General features: G+C 33.2%; 2 protein-coding genes across 4 annotated transcripts in view; one reads left to right on the top strand and one right to left on the bottom strand.

Annotated features, from left to right (window-relative positions):
• Window positions 1-9805, bottom strand: part of LOC133195463 (histone lysine demethylase PHF8-like) — a 35242-nt gene extending 25437 nt beyond the window's left edge. The window contains exons 1-7 of one of the 2 annotated variants that reach the window (XM_061331301.1): window positions 9695-9805; window positions 7336-7421; window positions 5550-5608; window positions 3895-3953; window positions 3173-3336; window positions 912-1053; window positions 122-320 (exon numbers count right to left, since the gene is read on the bottom strand). In XM_061331301.1, the coding sequence (XP_061187285.1) occupies window positions 122-320; window positions 912-1053; window positions 3173-3336; window positions 3895-3953; window positions 5550-5608; window positions 7336-7421; window positions 9695-9798 (813 nt within the window). In that variant the 5' untranslated portion in view covers window positions 9799-9805. The remainder of the gene's footprint in view (window positions 1-121; window positions 321-911; window positions 1054-3172; window positions 3337-3894; window positions 3954-5549; window positions 5609-7335; window positions 7422-9694) is intronic. The other variant, XM_061331303.1, reaches the window with a different exon arrangement.
• A 3247-nt stretch (window positions 9806-13052) lies between these two features.
• Window positions 13053-17924, top strand: part of LOC133195462 (sortilin-like) — a 34176-nt gene continuing 29304 nt past the window's right edge. For both annotated transcript variants that reach the window (XM_061331300.1, XM_061331299.1), the window contains exon 1: window positions 13053-13291. In XM_061331300.1, coding sequence (XP_061187284.1) covers window positions 13055-13291 — 237 coding nt within the window. In that variant the 5' untranslated portion in view covers window positions 13053-13054. The remainder of the gene's footprint in view (window positions 13292-17924) is intronic.

Genomic DNA, 17924 nt, shown 5'->3' with positions numbered 1-17924 from the left:
ACAATTGATTATTTTGTGATCTACATGTTATTATAATTTTGTTCATGATTATAACTTTGTACAAGTTCTCTTTTGACTTTCACCTTAGAACTTTCACCACAGGCACATTTCCCTTTCTTACCCTCAGAATGTGATACCAGACCGACGTCCCCCCGAAGTCAATGTGGAAATCTGTGAAGCTGTCCCTGACCCCCATCAGACAGTACTTCTGGACTTCAGGCCGTGTGTACGTGCAGTCATCAGGCAGCTGCTCCGGGAAATAATTACTGACCCAACTCAAGTCGCGGACGATGGAGGGAGGGAAGACCAGCTCTGACATCCTGTAATAAAGATTGTTATAAAGGAAAAGTATCACAAAGGGGGTGTAGAACATTGATGGGGGAGGGGGTAACTGGAATGTAGAACATTGACAGGGAGAGTCATTGGAATGAAGTAACACAAGATTAATAGTTTTCAAGGAGGTGAACAATGAATATGTTGAGAAGTAAAGGTTTCTAGGGAACCAGTGGTGTCTGGATTAGACAAGTTTCACAGTAGGTTATAACATAATAATTAACTTACTTTGTATTGGAGAACTCCAGACTGATGACGTCGTACACTTTATGACTTACTTTGTATTGGAGAACTCCAGACTGATGACGTTGTACACTTTATGACTTACTTGGTATTGGAGAACTCCAGATTGATGACGTTGTACACTTTATGACTTACTTTGTATTGGAGAACTCCAGACTGATGACATTGAACACTTTATGACTTACTTTGTATTGGAGAACTCCAGACTGATGACGTTGTACACTTTGTGACTTACTTTGTATTGGAGAACTCCAGACTGATGACATTGAACACTTTATGACTTACTTGGTATTGGAGAACTCCTGACTGATGACGTTGTACACTTTGTGACTTACTTTGTATTGGAGAACTCCAGACTGATGACGTTGTACACTTTGTGTCTGTTTGGACTGTTATAATACTCCGTCCATTCCCTCATCAACATTTTATAATCCTCCTGCTTCGATACATCAATAACATCTATCTCTCTCATTGAGCCTAAAAACAAAGCATTGATACATCAATAACATCTATCTCTCTCATTGAGCCTAAAAACAAATCATTGATACATCTATAACATCTATCTCTCTCATTGAGCCTAAAAACAAATCATTGATACATCTATAACATCTATCTCTCTCATTGAGCCTAAAAACAAATCATTGATACATCTATAACATCTATCTCTCTCATTGAGCCTAAAAACAAATCATTGATACATCAATAACATCTATCTCTCTCATTGAGCCTAAAAACAAATCATTGATACATCTATAACATCTATCTCTCTCATTGAGCCTAAAAACAAAGCATTGATACATCTATAACATCTATCTCTCTCATTGAGCCTAAAAACAAATCATTGATACATCTATAACATCTATCTCTCTCATTGAGCCTAAAAACAAATCATTGATACATCTATAACATCTATCTCTCTCATTGAGCCTAAAAACAAATCATTGATACATCTATAACATCTATCTCTCTCATTGAGCCTAAAAACAAATCATTGATACATCTATAACATCTATCTCTCTCATTGAGCCTAAAAACAAAGCATTGATACATCTATAACATCTATCTCTCTCATTGAGCCTAAAAACAAATCATTGATACATCTATAACATCTATCTCTCTCATTGAGCCTAAAAACAAAGCATTGATACATCTATAACATCTATCTCTCTCATTGAGCCTAAAAACAAATCATTGATACATCTATAACATCTATCTCTCTCATTGAGCCTAAAAACAAAGCATTGATACATCTATAACATCTATCTCTCTCATTGAGCCTAAAAACAAATCATTGATACATCTATAACATCTATCTCTCTCATTGAGCCTAAAAACAAAGCATTGATACATCTATAACATCTATCTCTCTCATTGAGCCTAAAAACAAATCATTGATACATCTATAACATCTATCTCTCTCATTGAGCCTAAAAACAAAGCATTGATACATCAATAACATCTATCTCTCTCATTGAGCCTAAAAACAAAGCATTGATACATCAATAACATCTATCTCTCTCATTGAGCCTAAAAACAAAGCATTGATACATCAATAACATCTATCTCTCTCATTCAGCCTAAAAACAAATCACTGATACATCAATAACATCTATCTCTCTCATTCAGCCTAAAAACAAATCATTGATACATCAATAACATCTATCTCTCTCATTCAGCCTAAAAACAAATCATTGATACATCTATCTCTCTCATTGAGCCTAAAAACAAAGCATTGATACATCTATCTCTCTCATTGAGCCTAAAAACAAAGCATTGATACATCTATCTCTCTCATTGAGCCTAAAAACAAAGCATTGATACATCTATCTCTCTCATTGAGCCTAAAAACAAAGCATTGATACATCTATCTCTCTCATTGAGCCTAAAAACAAAGCATTGATACATCTATCTCTCTCACTGAGCCTAAAAACAAAGCATTGATACATCTATAACATCTATCTCTCTCATTGAGCCTAAAAACAAAGCATTGATACATCTATCTCTCTCATTGAGCCTAAAAACAAAGCATTGATACATCTATCTCTCTCACTGAGCCTAAAAACAAAGCATTGATACATCTATAACACCTATCTCTCTCATTGAGCCTAAAAAAACAAATCATTGATAAATTGGGAAAACCTGGTTCTTTACTGAAGCTGAACCAGTTTATGAATATAGGTGGCGTGAACTAATTAATACAGTCATACACAGAACTAGTTCATTTCACTTTCACTTGTTGGTGATTAAGTGTCATCGATTAAAATTTAAAAAAAAAAATATTTTGTTGTAGAAAATTGGGAAATTTACACTTTGCTTCTGGGAAAAAAGGGTACCTTTTTTGCATTGGAAAAGGGGCCGTTCAACGGCCCCAATTATTGAGAATCAAGAGCCCTGAAAGCATACGGTTTTTGTATCACTATACGCTACAATTCTTTTGTGTTTTGCATTATAGCTTTATACTGGTATATTGTTACACCCCTACTAAGTAACAATAGATTATCCAGTGATGTACAAACTGGAATATGTAATAATATTCTTTTATGATAATTTAAGACTACATACTTAAACAATATATAGTTTTTCAATTTTGACTTACCAACATTATTTTCCACATCCTGTATGGAAAACTGAGCAGGGGGAACAACCAGTCCTAAACCATCTTTCTTCTCTACGACGATTGGAACATTAAAACCGTGCTTCTTAAAGTATTCTATATTTAACTCACTTCCATGGAGCCGCGCTATAGGAATCTCATCAGCACTGAAATTGTTAAATAGAGGCTTTAAGAATTACATTAAGGAATTATCCCAAAAAAAATCATGTTTTTAATTTTCAAACATAGGAAATTTTGGTGGCATTCATAATAAGGTAATAATAAATAAAATCAATGAAATAAAAGATGCCATTTCAAAAAGGCCATTTTTGCATATATCTCATGATAAACTATTTTTTGCTGTATAATATTAAGGTGTTATGTGGCATAAGGCAGCTGAAGGGAAAGTTAAAGAGGGACAGAAGCATTTAATATACATGCAAACAATCTCCCATACTTAAAGACTGGTAGTGATATTGTCCAACCAATGTTTTTTTTTCCTGTTCCCTCCCCCAAAGGCTTAAGGATAGAAAAACACACAACTCATTGTGAATAAAAATCATACTCAATCTCAAAACATGGGGAGGTCCCATACAGTGATGATAGTTACGTATTTCTTGCAGCACAAAATAATTTATCAAAAAGATCTAACATTGAGGCTCAAAGATTTGATTCCTTTTCATCCTAAGAATATTTGCCTGTAAATCCATGAATTAAATACTTACCTAGGGAAAGTTCTGTTTTTTAATTCTTTTATAAAAACAACTGTTCCTGTCTGCACTGCCTACAACAAAGAAGACAAACTTAGAACTTTAGCATGGAAATGTTCTCTAACATCTAAGTAAAAAAAAAACTTGTAAATTGTATCCTTAGTTGCATCCTCAAGGTCAGTGTAATCATATTGTCTATGTTATTTTAATAACAAGTGTACTGGATTAACCAGTATTACTTTAGGTGGGACATTTTACCTTACAAGAATCCTCCAGCTCTGACTGTTCATGCCTATGTTATCATATTAACAAATTAATTAAATTAAGGTAGTATGGGATACCTCCACGTTATGACGTATTTCCGTTTGAAGTATTGTTTTGATTTGCATGACTGCTTATTATCGGGTCAAAATTTGTAGATACACCGTTGAAAAGAACACTCTGAAGCCTATTTCAATGCAAGTTCTCACAAGTCGGCATTTTAAGTAAAAACAGACAAAAAAATCGCAAGTATATAAATTTACTTATAATTGTACAACGGACATTTAAAAAAGCAAACCCCTGTAAAAGGTAGTTTCAACATTGCTGCTTTTGAACACTTTTAAGCAAAAGCTGTATTTCAATTGTTTGAGTAACTGTACAGCACCTTGTGTGCGGTGAGGCATGGATAAGTGCGATTACTTCACATTGTGCTGAATTATCACCAATCAATTATCACGTTAACCAGAGCTGGACTTTTTTGTTATTTAATTCAAGAAGTAACTGTTTGGTCACAAATCAGCTAGCTGTTGTATATAGTCCCAAAACGTTCAGATGAATGCAATTGTTCTGAACAAGACATGTCCTGGAAAGCGATTGTCCATGCATTGTTTTCAAAACCGCTCAAAGTTGAAAACTACAAAGTGCGATTTTTTTATGGTTGGGAAAAAATGCTCATCATTTCTAAAATAGCACCCAGGTTTTTTCAACCCTTGGAAAATAAAGAAGGATAACTCTTCCGCTCGGATCTTTTAATTCAAAAAATTTTAAATGCATTTTATATTTTCCATTTATATATATATTTTCAATTTGTTTATTTCACTTTGCTAACATATTAAGATACATTCTTATTGTAGACTTTCATGAAATGTTATCCGTCTGTTTTCAAGAAATAAAGTTTTCCCAGTTTTTACGCTTATTTTTTTGTTGAAAATTAAAAAAATACTAAGACATATTTCTTGTCATTTTTGTTTTTATAAACACTTTATATTAGCAAACGCCTGCCTATAATATTAAGCTTATGAAAAAAGAATTATGCAAGAAAAAAAATCGATTTTGTATTTCTCATTAAAATAATAAAAAAATTATTAAAATTACACTTTAATATACTGAAAGGTGGGGTTATTTCAAATCCTTCTAATTTGGGTACATAAATATGTAGGAGAAGTTTCGTTTGGTATCCCATACCACCTTAACAGACATTACTTTAGTGGGACATTTTACCTTACAAGAATCCTCCTGCTCTGACTAGTCATGTTTATCTTATCACATTAAAAATTTATTAGATTAACATAGTACTTTAGTGGGACTTTTTACCTTACAGGAATCCTCCTGCTCTGACTAGTCATGTTTATTTATCACATTAACAAATATATTAGATTAATGGATATTACTTTAGTGAGACTTTTTACCTTACAGGAATCCTCCTGCTCTGAGTAATCATGTCTGTGCCAGTTCCTTCTCTTCTTCACTGAAAAACATACAAAATCCCATTATAAGAAGTTTTTTAAAAAAAAAATGATTTCTTTCCATGCCTCACATACTCATTTAAAACCACAAAGGCTATTTTGCCAATACTGCAGTATGACTTTTTTAATAAACAACTATATCTGACTTTGGAATCCTCTACTAATCTATATTTCTTTAACATGACTAGTTGCCACTTCAGATTAATCCCTCCCCATACATCTGCAATCACAGAAAAGGATATTCTTTCATATGATAGATTTTGGAACATTAGTCAACCACGTAAAGTCAAACTTTGTTATCCCTAACTCAAAAGGACTAAGAAAAACCTTGGAGACAACAATGTCAAAATACATGAAAAAAGATAATTGCAGAGACTTCCAACTCACTTTGAATATCACTTTGTGTTCCAGATACCAAAGTTCAATTATATAATTTAACGGGTATTTGACATATGTTCAAATTCTGCTGAGGCTAAAAGAACAAATGCAAACTAAATGATCAAACCCACTGAATCAAAAAAAAAAAAATAGCAAAAGTTAAAAATCAATGTTTTGGGTAGCAAAGTGTTTGTTTTCACCTTGACATACCCCATGAAGTGGTGTTTTCACCTTGACTTACATCTTGATGTGGTTTGTGTTCACCTTGACATACATCTTGATGTGGTTTGTTTTCACCTTGACATACATCTTGATGCAGATAGTTTTCACCATGACATACGTCTTGATGTGGTTTGTTTTCACCTTGACATACATCTTGATGTGGATAGTTTTCACCTTGACATACATCTTGATGTGGTTTGTTTTCACCTTGACATACATCTTGATGTGGTTAGTTTTCACCATGACATACGTCTTGATGTGGTTTGTGTTCACCTTGACATACATCTTGATGTGGTTTGTTTTCACCTTGACATACATCTTGATGTGGATAGTTTTCACCTTGACATACATCTTGACGTGGTTAGTTTTCACCTTGACATACATCTTGATGTGGTTAGTTTTCACCTTGACATACATCTTGATGTGGTTTGCTTTCACCTTGACATACATCTTGATGTGGATAGTTTTCACCTTGACATACATCTTGATGTGTTTAGTTTTCACCTTGACATACATCTTGATGTGGTTTGTTTTCACCTTGACATACATTTTGGTTTGTTTCACCTTGAAACCCTGTGTCAGTTGACAGTTGAGATGACAGTGCTAGATCTGAGTATTTATATACTTACAAGCCCTTGTGTCATCTGATAATTACGGAGATATTAAACGAAAGGTCCTTGTGTCAGTAGACAATTTGGGAGATATTTATATACTTACACACTAAAGGTCCTTGTGTTAGTTGACAGTTAGGGAGATATTTATATACTTACACACTAAAGGTCCTTGTGACAGTTGACAGTTTGGGAGATATTTATATACTTACACACTAAAGGTCCTTGTGTCAGTTGACAGTTTGGGAGATATTTATATACATGTACTTACACACTAAAGGTCCTTGTGTCAGTTGACAGTTTCGGTGATATTTATATACTTACACACTAAAGGACCTTGTGTCAGTTGACAGTTTGGGAGATATTTATATACTTACACACTAAAGGTCCTTGTGTCAGTAGACAGGGAGATATTTATATACTTACACACTAAAGGTCCTTGTGTCAGTTGACAGTTAGGGAGATATTTATACTTACACACTAAAGGTCCTTGTGTTGGGAGATATTTATATACTTACACACTAAAGGTCCTTGTGTCAGTTGACAGTTTGGACAATGGTAGATCTCAATGTCAGATGCTTGGTACTCTTGTACGCCGACACAACTGAAAGAGAAATAAAAGTTGTATGATACATAAATAAGCACAGCCTTGGAGATTTTTCTACTCACAAGCATGGTTGTTTTTTTTTACTTGGATTTAAGGACAATCTGGTGTATTTTCTTTCTGATTTATAACCAGATTTTAAACATGCATGGCATGAATATGTATATAACAAAAAATCTTTACAATATGAAGATCTTGAAATAATTTTTAAAAGGAGGCCTTAACATCTTTAATTTTTTCCACATCACAATAACCAGTATGACTGGTAGAGGGCAGGGTTCCTGAGATATCCAAAAACCATGGTCCAAGATGTTTGGTTTGCTTTTGGTTCAGGTCTGGTTTGTATATATCTAAATCAGTTTTATACTAAATGGAAAGAATGACAACAATAACATTTATATATAAACATCACAACTAACATTTACTCTATCCATGACAAAACACTTTTCATGAAAAGATGGGATTATTATCGAAACAAGCAAGATTGGTCATGTTGTCACAAATGGTCGATCTGTGTAGTAGATCTAAACACAACTGATGGCATTAACAGTCAAGACTTGTTCATAATGGTGAATTTAAAGTTAGAAAGATTTTTCAAGTTGAATTACTGAAATTAAATTTATTATAGATGTAAAGAATTGACCCCAAAAACCTGAATTGAAAATATACTGAACCAGGCCAACCCCAAAAAATTAGGAACCATGAAAGCCCTAATGAAAAGTAAGGTTTTGATTGGTGAGATGAAGGAGAAATCTGACCACACTGACTAATAGCCAGTGGGAAATAACTCTTGATCAAGGGCTTAATATAACTCTTATATCCAGGTCTGGTAAAAAGATCCTGTCCCAATTGAAAATGGACTCCTTTTCCCCCAAAATTTATGTAAGAATTCCCAAATGACACAACCTCCCTCTGATTTCATAACTCCCTCAAAACATAAAAGGATTATAAAGCCAAATAACTTTGGAATCTGTATTTCGGACAACATAGTGATGACAAAACTAGTGAAAAACAACACCAAAAGCCTTGTCAATGAAGTGACAACAGCCAAAACAAAACAATACCAGCACTCGTTTTTTATAGACACTTTGATCAAATGGAACCACCTGGACAAACATACAGTGCGTGCAAAATCTGTCAAGGTCTATAAGAACGCTCTCGAGTCTTGACAAGCTCTGTCAATATGATCAACAGCACTTTTTCCCGTCATATAAAAACCAGTATTGCAGGGTTGTCCCTAATAATTGAAATAGCAGGAAGCATATAAAAAGTAGAAGGGGGTCGAGGGTTCCTCCCCTAACTGGGATCAAAGGGGAATACCAGAATAACCGGGGGATTATGTCATTATAGGTGGGGGAAATTAACCGGCCCCCAGGTCTTAGGGACAACCCTGAGTACTGGGTTCCATGACATATACAAATACAGATGATTCCTTATTTCTTACATAAATCTGCTCACTCTGCAATTGATCTATCAATATTTACATTTGTTATGTTTTTCTACTAAGTCAACTGTGAAATTGATTTGAATACCGTTTTCGTGTATACTCATGCCTAGAAATATGCACAGAGAAACTAGCGCTTAAGTGACACCACAATGAGCTACAGAGAAGTTAATAAAAAAGTAACGACATAGGGCAGAGAATAATTCAAACAGTGAGTATATTTTCGGTGCTTTTGAATATGTAAAATGTAAATATAAGGAATGTTTTTAAGTTTAGTGTGAATTATTGGTGTGTCACTCACACAGACTTGCAAGTAGACTTTTTTTTTTTTTTGAAGCGCTAGCACGCTTCATGAAATATGCCTACGTGACAAGTCTGTGTGATTTACACACCAATAACTCGCACAAAACTTAAAAACATTCCTTAATCTATCCGTTTATTCCAATAATATAAAAAGCGCTAAAGCGTTAAAGTGATTTTGCAAATCTAGACACAGAGATTTAACATTAAAGCTATCACCTCAACCAAACACATTTAACATAGGCTATTTTGCATGTAACAGGCTTACAAAGCACTCTTCCTGTAACTTTACTGCATTATTTAATAAACACGCGGAAAGTAACGAATTACGTATCTTATTGAAATGTAAACTATATACCCATTAGTTCTACAAACTAACGCTCAACAAGTTTAAAATCGTGACAAGTACTGAGTGATCCGGACTGTCAACAAATGTCAACAGAACTTGTCAAACTTTCCTGTCACGTTTTCCTGTCATTGGTGTAGATTTCCAGATCTCTTTGTGCATAATTAGTTGCTATAGCTTTACCTTCCGTGAAACCAGTCCTTACAAACATCACATTCAATCATGAACTCGTTTTCATCGTAAGGTTTTCGACATAAACAGTACACAGTCTCTTCTTCTGACGCCATGTTGAAAATTGCGGGACAAAGACATCCGCTTCCGCATGCGCAATTAAAGAGTACTTTTTGACTGAACAAAGGCGGGAATGTTTAAATGGAAGTTACATGTAAACTTAGAAAAAACAAAAGGACCGGGGAAATGAAGAGTTATTATAGAAAAAACAAAAGGACCGGGGAAATGAAGAGTTATTATGGATTTTATTATAACAATACTAATATAAAAATGACGGATAAGTATAAATATCTTGGCATATATTATTTCTTTTTTACAATCAAATGGCAGTGGCGTATATATTCCTTTCTCTTCAAGTGTAGGCTAATTTGAAGTCGAAGGCTTCGAATGAGCTTTTAGAGCTGCCCCCTCCCCCCCCCCCAGGAAGGAGGAGGACTCCCGAAAATGGCATGATTTTATATGAAATGGAAGCAAGAAAGTGGGTTTTTATGTTAAGTTTTTTTTTTCGTGTCTTAGTATCGCAAGAACAAAAAATAAACGGGGGTTTCATTTCATCGCAATTTTGAAATTTTCTGCACCCATCATTATCATTTGCATTGACTTCTTGTCCCTTAACGTATATAAAATACTATTTTCAGAAAATAAAAACATTTAAAAAGGATTGTGTTTCTGATGCCCCTCCATAGTTTCTCATATCAAAATTCGACAAAAGTGCAAACTTTACATTTGTAGACTTATGAAATTATTTTTGTGTTTCATTCAGAGCGCGGAAATGCTGATTCCGGAAAACAAAGTTTACAACATCAAAAATACACACATTCATAGTATAAACTCAAAGTCAACACGGTTGTATTTTCAAAACTACATGCTTGGATGTCGGAATATTAGGCCTACCTACTTACATATGTAACCCGTTGATACGATTGCATTGCAGTAAGTTTGGATTTACAAACTTAATTACATATCTGGATTTTGAACACGATTACCCTCCATATTTTTTAACCTATTACGAGTATGCTAACTCCGAAAAAAAATATGCTGGTCATCTTGAAAATGGTGTTAATTAATACATGTATTAGGCACTGTTAGGTCAGAATGGCGATTCAAAATGGCGAACTCGTGAATTCCTCAAAATACTCATATTGATTAATTCTGAGTCGTTTTTTTGCAGAAAACAAAAGAAAATAAACTGCTGTTTACGTTTTTAATTAATAAAATAATGATTAAATATTCAATTTATCTTTTTAAGACATTGTTGTTAACGACGTATGGCCAAGTTAATGACAAGGATATCTTTGAAAATACGTGTATTTTCTTTGTGACAAGACCTTCCAAACAATATTGATCTGTTTACCTTGACCTTGGTAGTTTGACTTGCATTAGGGAAACTTAATTTAACCTTCGCCATGAGCTGCCAAACGGGGCATCAGTGTTTCACAAAGACATCTTGTTTATTTCATATAACAGGCCCGTAGGAAGCAATTTCAGTTGGGGGAGGGGAATATGAAAGCCCTAGCACCAACCGTTCAAAAGTTTTGGCCGAAGTTTAAGTTTTACAAAAGTAGTCAGACTCAGTGGTCAAGGTCAAAGGGTTAAAATTTTTGGTACCCAAGGGAAGGTCTTAATAATATCAGAAGGAATACACAAGTGAAGTATGAAAACCCTAGGGCCAACCATTCAAAAGTTATGGCCAAGCCGGGTATACGTGTTAAAGTGTGGTAAAATTTTGCAAAAGTGGGTCAAACTCCGAGGTCAAGAGGTCAAATATGTTGGTACCCAAAGAAAGGTCTTGTTAAAAGGAATACATATGTGAAATATGAAAGCCATATAGCTCCAACCTATCAAAAGTTATGACCAAGGTTAAAGTTTTTGCGGACAAACAGACAGACGGACGACAGGGCAGAAACTATATACCCAAGATTCTTCGATTAGTAGGGGCATAAAAATATGAATTGATCATATTTTCATCACGAAATGTCAACAATCATGCAATTTAAGTTTAATATTTCCCCAGGCCAAATCAAGTTTATTTTCCCTACTCGTTGTCTGACCAGTTCATTTTTATAAATTCCTGACATAAATGTGATTTCAAGTTCAAAAGGAACCGTCTTATCAATTTTTAAACTTAACAAATATGAATTTTTTTTTTTTAATTTGAAAGTGCAACTTGAACACCTTCACGAATAGTATGAGGAAGAACTTTAATTTTTCTATATCAATGTAATGAATAAAATTATCTTGAATAATTTTGCCCGACTGAATTTTTTCCCCCTGAAACTTAAATATCTTTTTATAGGTGTTTTTTCCCCGCTAAAGAAGAAGGTATGGTTTTAGCTTTATTTTGCCCATAAAATTTAATGTTTTCAAAAAGTTTTGAAACTGGCTTAAATATTAGTTGAGTATATGACTGTAATAAATCAGGAAAGAATATAGCATGATGGAGTACCATTCTGGATATATGATGTCATTAATTTGATGCATTTCTCTATTTTAAACAGAAAAAGCCTCAAAATGACCCATTTCAAGGGTTATTTTCCTTAAGAAAATAGTGTCCACAGCCGTCGCCCACATTAATTTTTAGATATATTGTGTAAAATTCTTTGAAAAATCACATATCTCAAAATCTTTGTGGGCGATACCTGTGGACAATATTATCTGAAAGAAAATTCCATTGAAAATTGATGTCTTCTGCAACTTTTCAAGAAAATACGGGAAAATGCACAAGTTTTTGACGTCACAATTAGCATTTGAAAGGTCATGTGAGAAAAAAAAATATGTGTATGATCTTTCTGCATGGAATTTCAATAATTCAAAAAGCATGAGTTTTAATTTTTTACATCACTTTTATTTTTAAGAAAAACACAGGGCAAGATTTGTACCTTGTTCTTTCCTTCAAAAAACCCAATCCGTGTGTTATTTATTTATTTGCCAGTAAATTTAGTGAAAATACGTATGTACTTATAAGTTTTTATGTATCAATTTATTCATTTTTGAATTTGATTTCATTTAATTTAATTAAATTTTATTAAATTGAATTAAATCAAATTTAATTTAATCAAAAATCACATTAAATTAAATCAAATTTTAATTTATTTAATTTTATGTTGTTTTTTTTTTTTTTTGTTTTTTTTTTTTGTTTTTTTTAATTTCTGTTTTATTTTATTTGTTGTGTTTTTCACTGTATTTGACTTTATTTGCTCATCATAATGATTTTAAGAGTCTCTAGAGGCGGGTGTCGGAAGTTTCCGGTTGGATTGTTTATAGAGGTCGCTTCAAACTCACGTGAGAGTATTACGAATCCTCAAAAACAATATGGCGACTGTCAAGTTGTGGTCCATCCTGAAAGTCTTCCTTGCACAATGTTTAGCTTTCACAACTCTCTCCATGCATGTTCATGAGTTTGAAATGAAACAGCAGGATTTTACAAACCTCCTTGAGCCACAGATTGCCATCAGAAGCAGACGAGACCTAGCAGATCAGAGATGCCAGTCACAGGAGAAGAACTTCTTGAAGGATGTCAACTCGGGAAATGTGAAACTCGAGCAGAAGGTTTGTTTATGACGTTTTTGTTCATCGTCATGTATTTATGATTTGATATAGAATTCCAGTTTGTGTGTTTTAAGGGGGTATCTCTTTGCAATTTAAAGTGTTTCTTTAACAGTGCCTCGTAATTTAGTAAGGCCAGTGAAAGTAGAGGAAGTTCGCATGGTCTTTTGTAATCATATTTATGGAAATGTTATAGCTTAAATAGAATCATGAACACAAACAAACAGGCAGTGTGTTGGTAAAGCATTTTTATATTGGATTCCGAAACGTCATAAAAATCCTTACAAACAAAGATACATACACTGATGTTCTACCAAGCCCCTATCTTAATTTACTCCTCACAAAACATATATAAATGCAGTGAAGGAGAAACTTCAGGAATGCTGTACAACACATATTTAAGAAGTGATGTAATTCAGATGTGGATACTTAAGAATTCCAAGGAACTTTTATAAAATTAAATTTGAAATTGCAAAATTTTACCAAAATCAATAGCATCAAAACGTACCACTTTTCAACTTATGCAACCATTCCCAAGGATAAATTAAAGTCAGACTTTTTGACATCATATACAACTGCTTCTTTGATAAAAATGAAACTCATAAATTTGCAAACCTTGTCACTGGTCATCTGCAAACTTATTCCATTAATTAAAAAACATTCTGATTCTACACAGAAGTACTCAAGGATTGCCTGTCCATCATTCTGAAAAATTATTCAACACTTTTACATGGCTTTTCCCCCAATAATAACATTTATATACACATGTTTTATACTGTCTGGTAATATACAAATGTGTAGAGAAATGTCTTGAAAAGTTTATTATATTTAGATATAATATAATAATTAAGTTTTTAACATAAAAACAAGCATTCTGAGAGTATTGCATTAGCAATACTAGTCCCCTACCGGCAAGTGTAATCTGGTTCCCGTTAAGAATTGAAAATGCCATAATTCCGTCAAAAATTAATGGAGCGGGACGAAATGCAAACTTGATCTGTAACTTATCAAGATACACTCACATACCAAAAATCAGCTCAAAATCTGCAAGCGTTTAGAAGAAAATTGCGGAAAACCCGTAAAAATTTAAAAGGCCGTAATTCCGTCAAAAATCAATGAAGCAGAACGAAATGCAAACTTTATCTGTAACTCATCAAGATACACTCACATACCAAAAATCAGCTCAATATCTGCAAGCGTTTAGGAAAGAAGTGCGGAAAACCAAGTGGGACAGACTGACAGACAGACAGAGGGACAGACTCAGAGGAAACCTATAGTCCCCTCCGGTTTCACCGGTAGGGGACTAATAAAACAAGTGAGATATCTTCTACCTTGAATTCGCAAACCACCTTCTGGTGTATTGTCGCAAATGACTATTTACACAAGCCCATGGGAAACAACTCTCTATTGATCTATTTACAGTTCATAAAAACCTTTCTGGCGCTATACAAACATGTTCACAAACACCTCTCAGGGATTTATCAGTACCTTCTCAGGGGCCGAAATTCGGCCCCATTCCCAATTGAAAATGAGTTCATTTTTTCCCAATTTGGCAGTATTTTTTCCCTATTGGTGAACAATGCTTTTATATTTAATTATCTTGGAAAAACACTAAGTAAAATTGTCAGAATGTCTGTAATTTTCATCTATTTAACTCGTTTTGCAAATCTACAGTCAAAACACGTGTTTAAAAACACTGTAAAAACATTGCCAACTTTTAATCCGAATTTCCTCCGTTTTTTCTGAAAATGGTGATATTGTGTTATTATATAGATTTATTAAGTTATTTCTACCTACTCAATTGATCTATGAGTGAATGGTAAGGACTGTAGGCATTATTTCAAATAGAAAAATATATTTTCAATGCATAATAATACATATTAAAAGAGGACTTTGAGAAAATGTGTACTTCTTATAATATTTTACAGGAGGTTTATAATCAGATTCTATAATGACCTAAATTGGAATCTCATACACACATGTACTACCCTAAGTTGTATAAACACTTTATACTCTTTGAATTCAATTTTACTTTTATTAGCCTATTATTCATAATTGATCTTGTATGATGTTGGATCATGATTGAATTGTCTGTTTGGTTGCCCAAATTAGAGTTCATTCTGAAATGTTAAATGAATTACACCTGAATACATGATTTAAGCAACATTTTTAATTTTTCCAATTTCATCAAAAAGCTGATAATTTTTTCCCAATTCCCCAAAAATGGCGTTTCCCAAAATAGGCTGATAAATCCCTGCCTCTCCAGGAAAACCCTTACCTCTACAAATGTGTCCCCCCCCCCTTAATTTTTTTATTTTTATTTATATATCAATTGATTTGACTGACCCTTGAATTGGTATCAAGGTCAGTGTTTTTCAAATTTCTGTGTCTGTTTTATGATCATCGGGTCAGAATAAAAAAAAATCCTAGATTTTCCTCCCTGACTACCCCAATTCTGCTGTTACAAACAAAAGTTATATTAATTATGACCAGGATCGGTTTTCAGCTGATTATATTCAACTTTTGTTGTAGATTCTGCAGTTATGTCAGTGCAGTTTTGACAGTTGATATTATTGTGTTTTTTATAGTATGTATTAAACAAGGACAACTGGTTGTTAAAGATTGGTGCAGATGCATCAGTAAGAGATTTGTAAATTGAAAGGAAGTTTACAAATCTGACTTTAATCTGTAGTTCTGAATGATGATTGAGGTCCACAAAAAAATATCTGTACATAAGGCCAGCATTTTGTTTATTTTTAGGTTTATGAACACCAGAATGAAAAAGTTCTGTAGGAGGAGGAAATAAAAAAAAATATTTTTTTGGATAAATTATTGACTTTTATACATTCATTTTTGCTTCTTTTTTTGATGCTCTTCTAAAAGACTCCTTGCCACTGGCCATACAATGGTTACAAAAAGGAAGGTAGAAACTTAAATTGTTTAATTCATTGTCTGGCGGTTAGGGACAGTGATATAAATTTTGAGATGTTGGTCAAAATACAAATTTAAAAAAAAAAAAATTTTTTAACTCTTTCAATATATATTCATTTTTTTAAAATATGTGTTAAGTGATTGTGTAGAAATTGTTCTGAAAATATACTCGAGACCTTAAGTAAAAATTCCTATCATATAACAGACAAGGAGTATTGGGGAGGGGGGTTAAATTTTTCAATAAAGTGTAAAATAATTTTTCTGGCTGCCACATTCAAAAATGATACTACATGCCTGTATATATTTGTATATACTTGTTTTCTTTAATAGTTGAAATATTTCATTTTTTTTAGACTATATCTTATTTCACCCTAAAATGGACTTCACTTCTCCCATAGTTTTATTCATTACATCTGATGCATAAGTGATCCTTTTCTGAAGAATGTTGCTTAGATTGTAAGCTATAGCAAAGACCTAAACAATGTCTATGGCTATAGCTACCTTGGGCAGTTTTTAACCTGTGGAAGGAAATTAATTTACGATTTACATGCAAATACTTTTGAATACTGATATATAATTATCTCACCAACATGTCATTGTGCAACAAAGTCGGCAGCATTTTATTTGTCCTCTGAACGGATGAAACGTTTTGAAGGGCACTCCTATCGATAATTTTTACACTAAACCATTAAGCTATGATGCTGCTATAGACTCTGCAGATCTACTCGATTTACCCGCCATGTTAAAACCAAAAGTATAAGTTCGTAAATTGAAATCTTGATCCCTACTCATATTTGACATTTGAAAGAAAAAAATCCCATTTTTCTCAATTTTAATTTTTTTCTGAAAATTCAGAAACTTGAGCGGCGGGTTTGTAAACCAGCTAAAAATAAAATTTGCTGGCCCAATGAAGAAAATAAAAAAATATATAATAAAAACTGCCCGCCCTCCACAATTTAACATTTTGGGTGAAAATCTAGGAATTTAGTTTATTTTGGCCTGACATGATGAAGATTTTAATTGTTTAGTCCTAATACAGAATTTCAAATTATAGCAGAAATATAACTACATTAAAATCAATGTCTGGAAATGAAACTCAGAAGAAGCTGTTAATATAGTCTTAGTGTTTTCTAACTACACAAACAAAGATTAATTATCCTTGATAATTCAGATTAAAATTTAATTCACAAGGACTGTCAGTGTTTGATGATTCTTTCAACCTTGTGTAGACAAACTCTCTAGTTTTCTCTGTTTTTACACAATAGAGAGTTCTTACTATACACACTGCATTTTATTACTGTGGCTGCACTTCCCATCTAATGATGATTTAATTAATGTCTAAAAATTTGGTATTTTTTTTTTTTAAAAAACAATTGAAGGACTTTAACAGTTCTTTTTGACAGCAAAATGAAGTTTATATAGATAGCTTTAATGAATTACATTGTAGTTAAATAAATTTATTTCTGATTGTCTTGTGATCTTCTTGCAGACTTTGTTATGATTATCATGTGACAGCAAAGATTTTATATTACATTTGATGAGAAATTGAATTGACACTGTGTTCACTGAGGTATACAGAGATGTGACATTATAAAGCCGCATTGATTTCTCAGACCTTGGAGTTGTGTATAGCAACAGGTGCCCTGAGTTGATTTACTGATATAGTGTCCTAGAGAGAGAAAATATACTTATTATTTTATATCAA

Source organism: Saccostrea echinata, unplaced genomic scaffold (assembly GCF_033153115.1).
Source record: "Saccostrea echinata isolate AGI-Se365-2 ecotype Australia unplaced genomic scaffold, CSIRO_AGI_Sech_v1 ptg000029l, whole genome shotgun sequence".
Classification (NCBI taxonomy): domain Eukaryota; kingdom Metazoa; phylum Mollusca; class Bivalvia; order Ostreida; family Ostreidae; genus Saccostrea; species Saccostrea echinata.
This window is presented reverse-complemented; position numbering and strand designations above follow the sequence as displayed.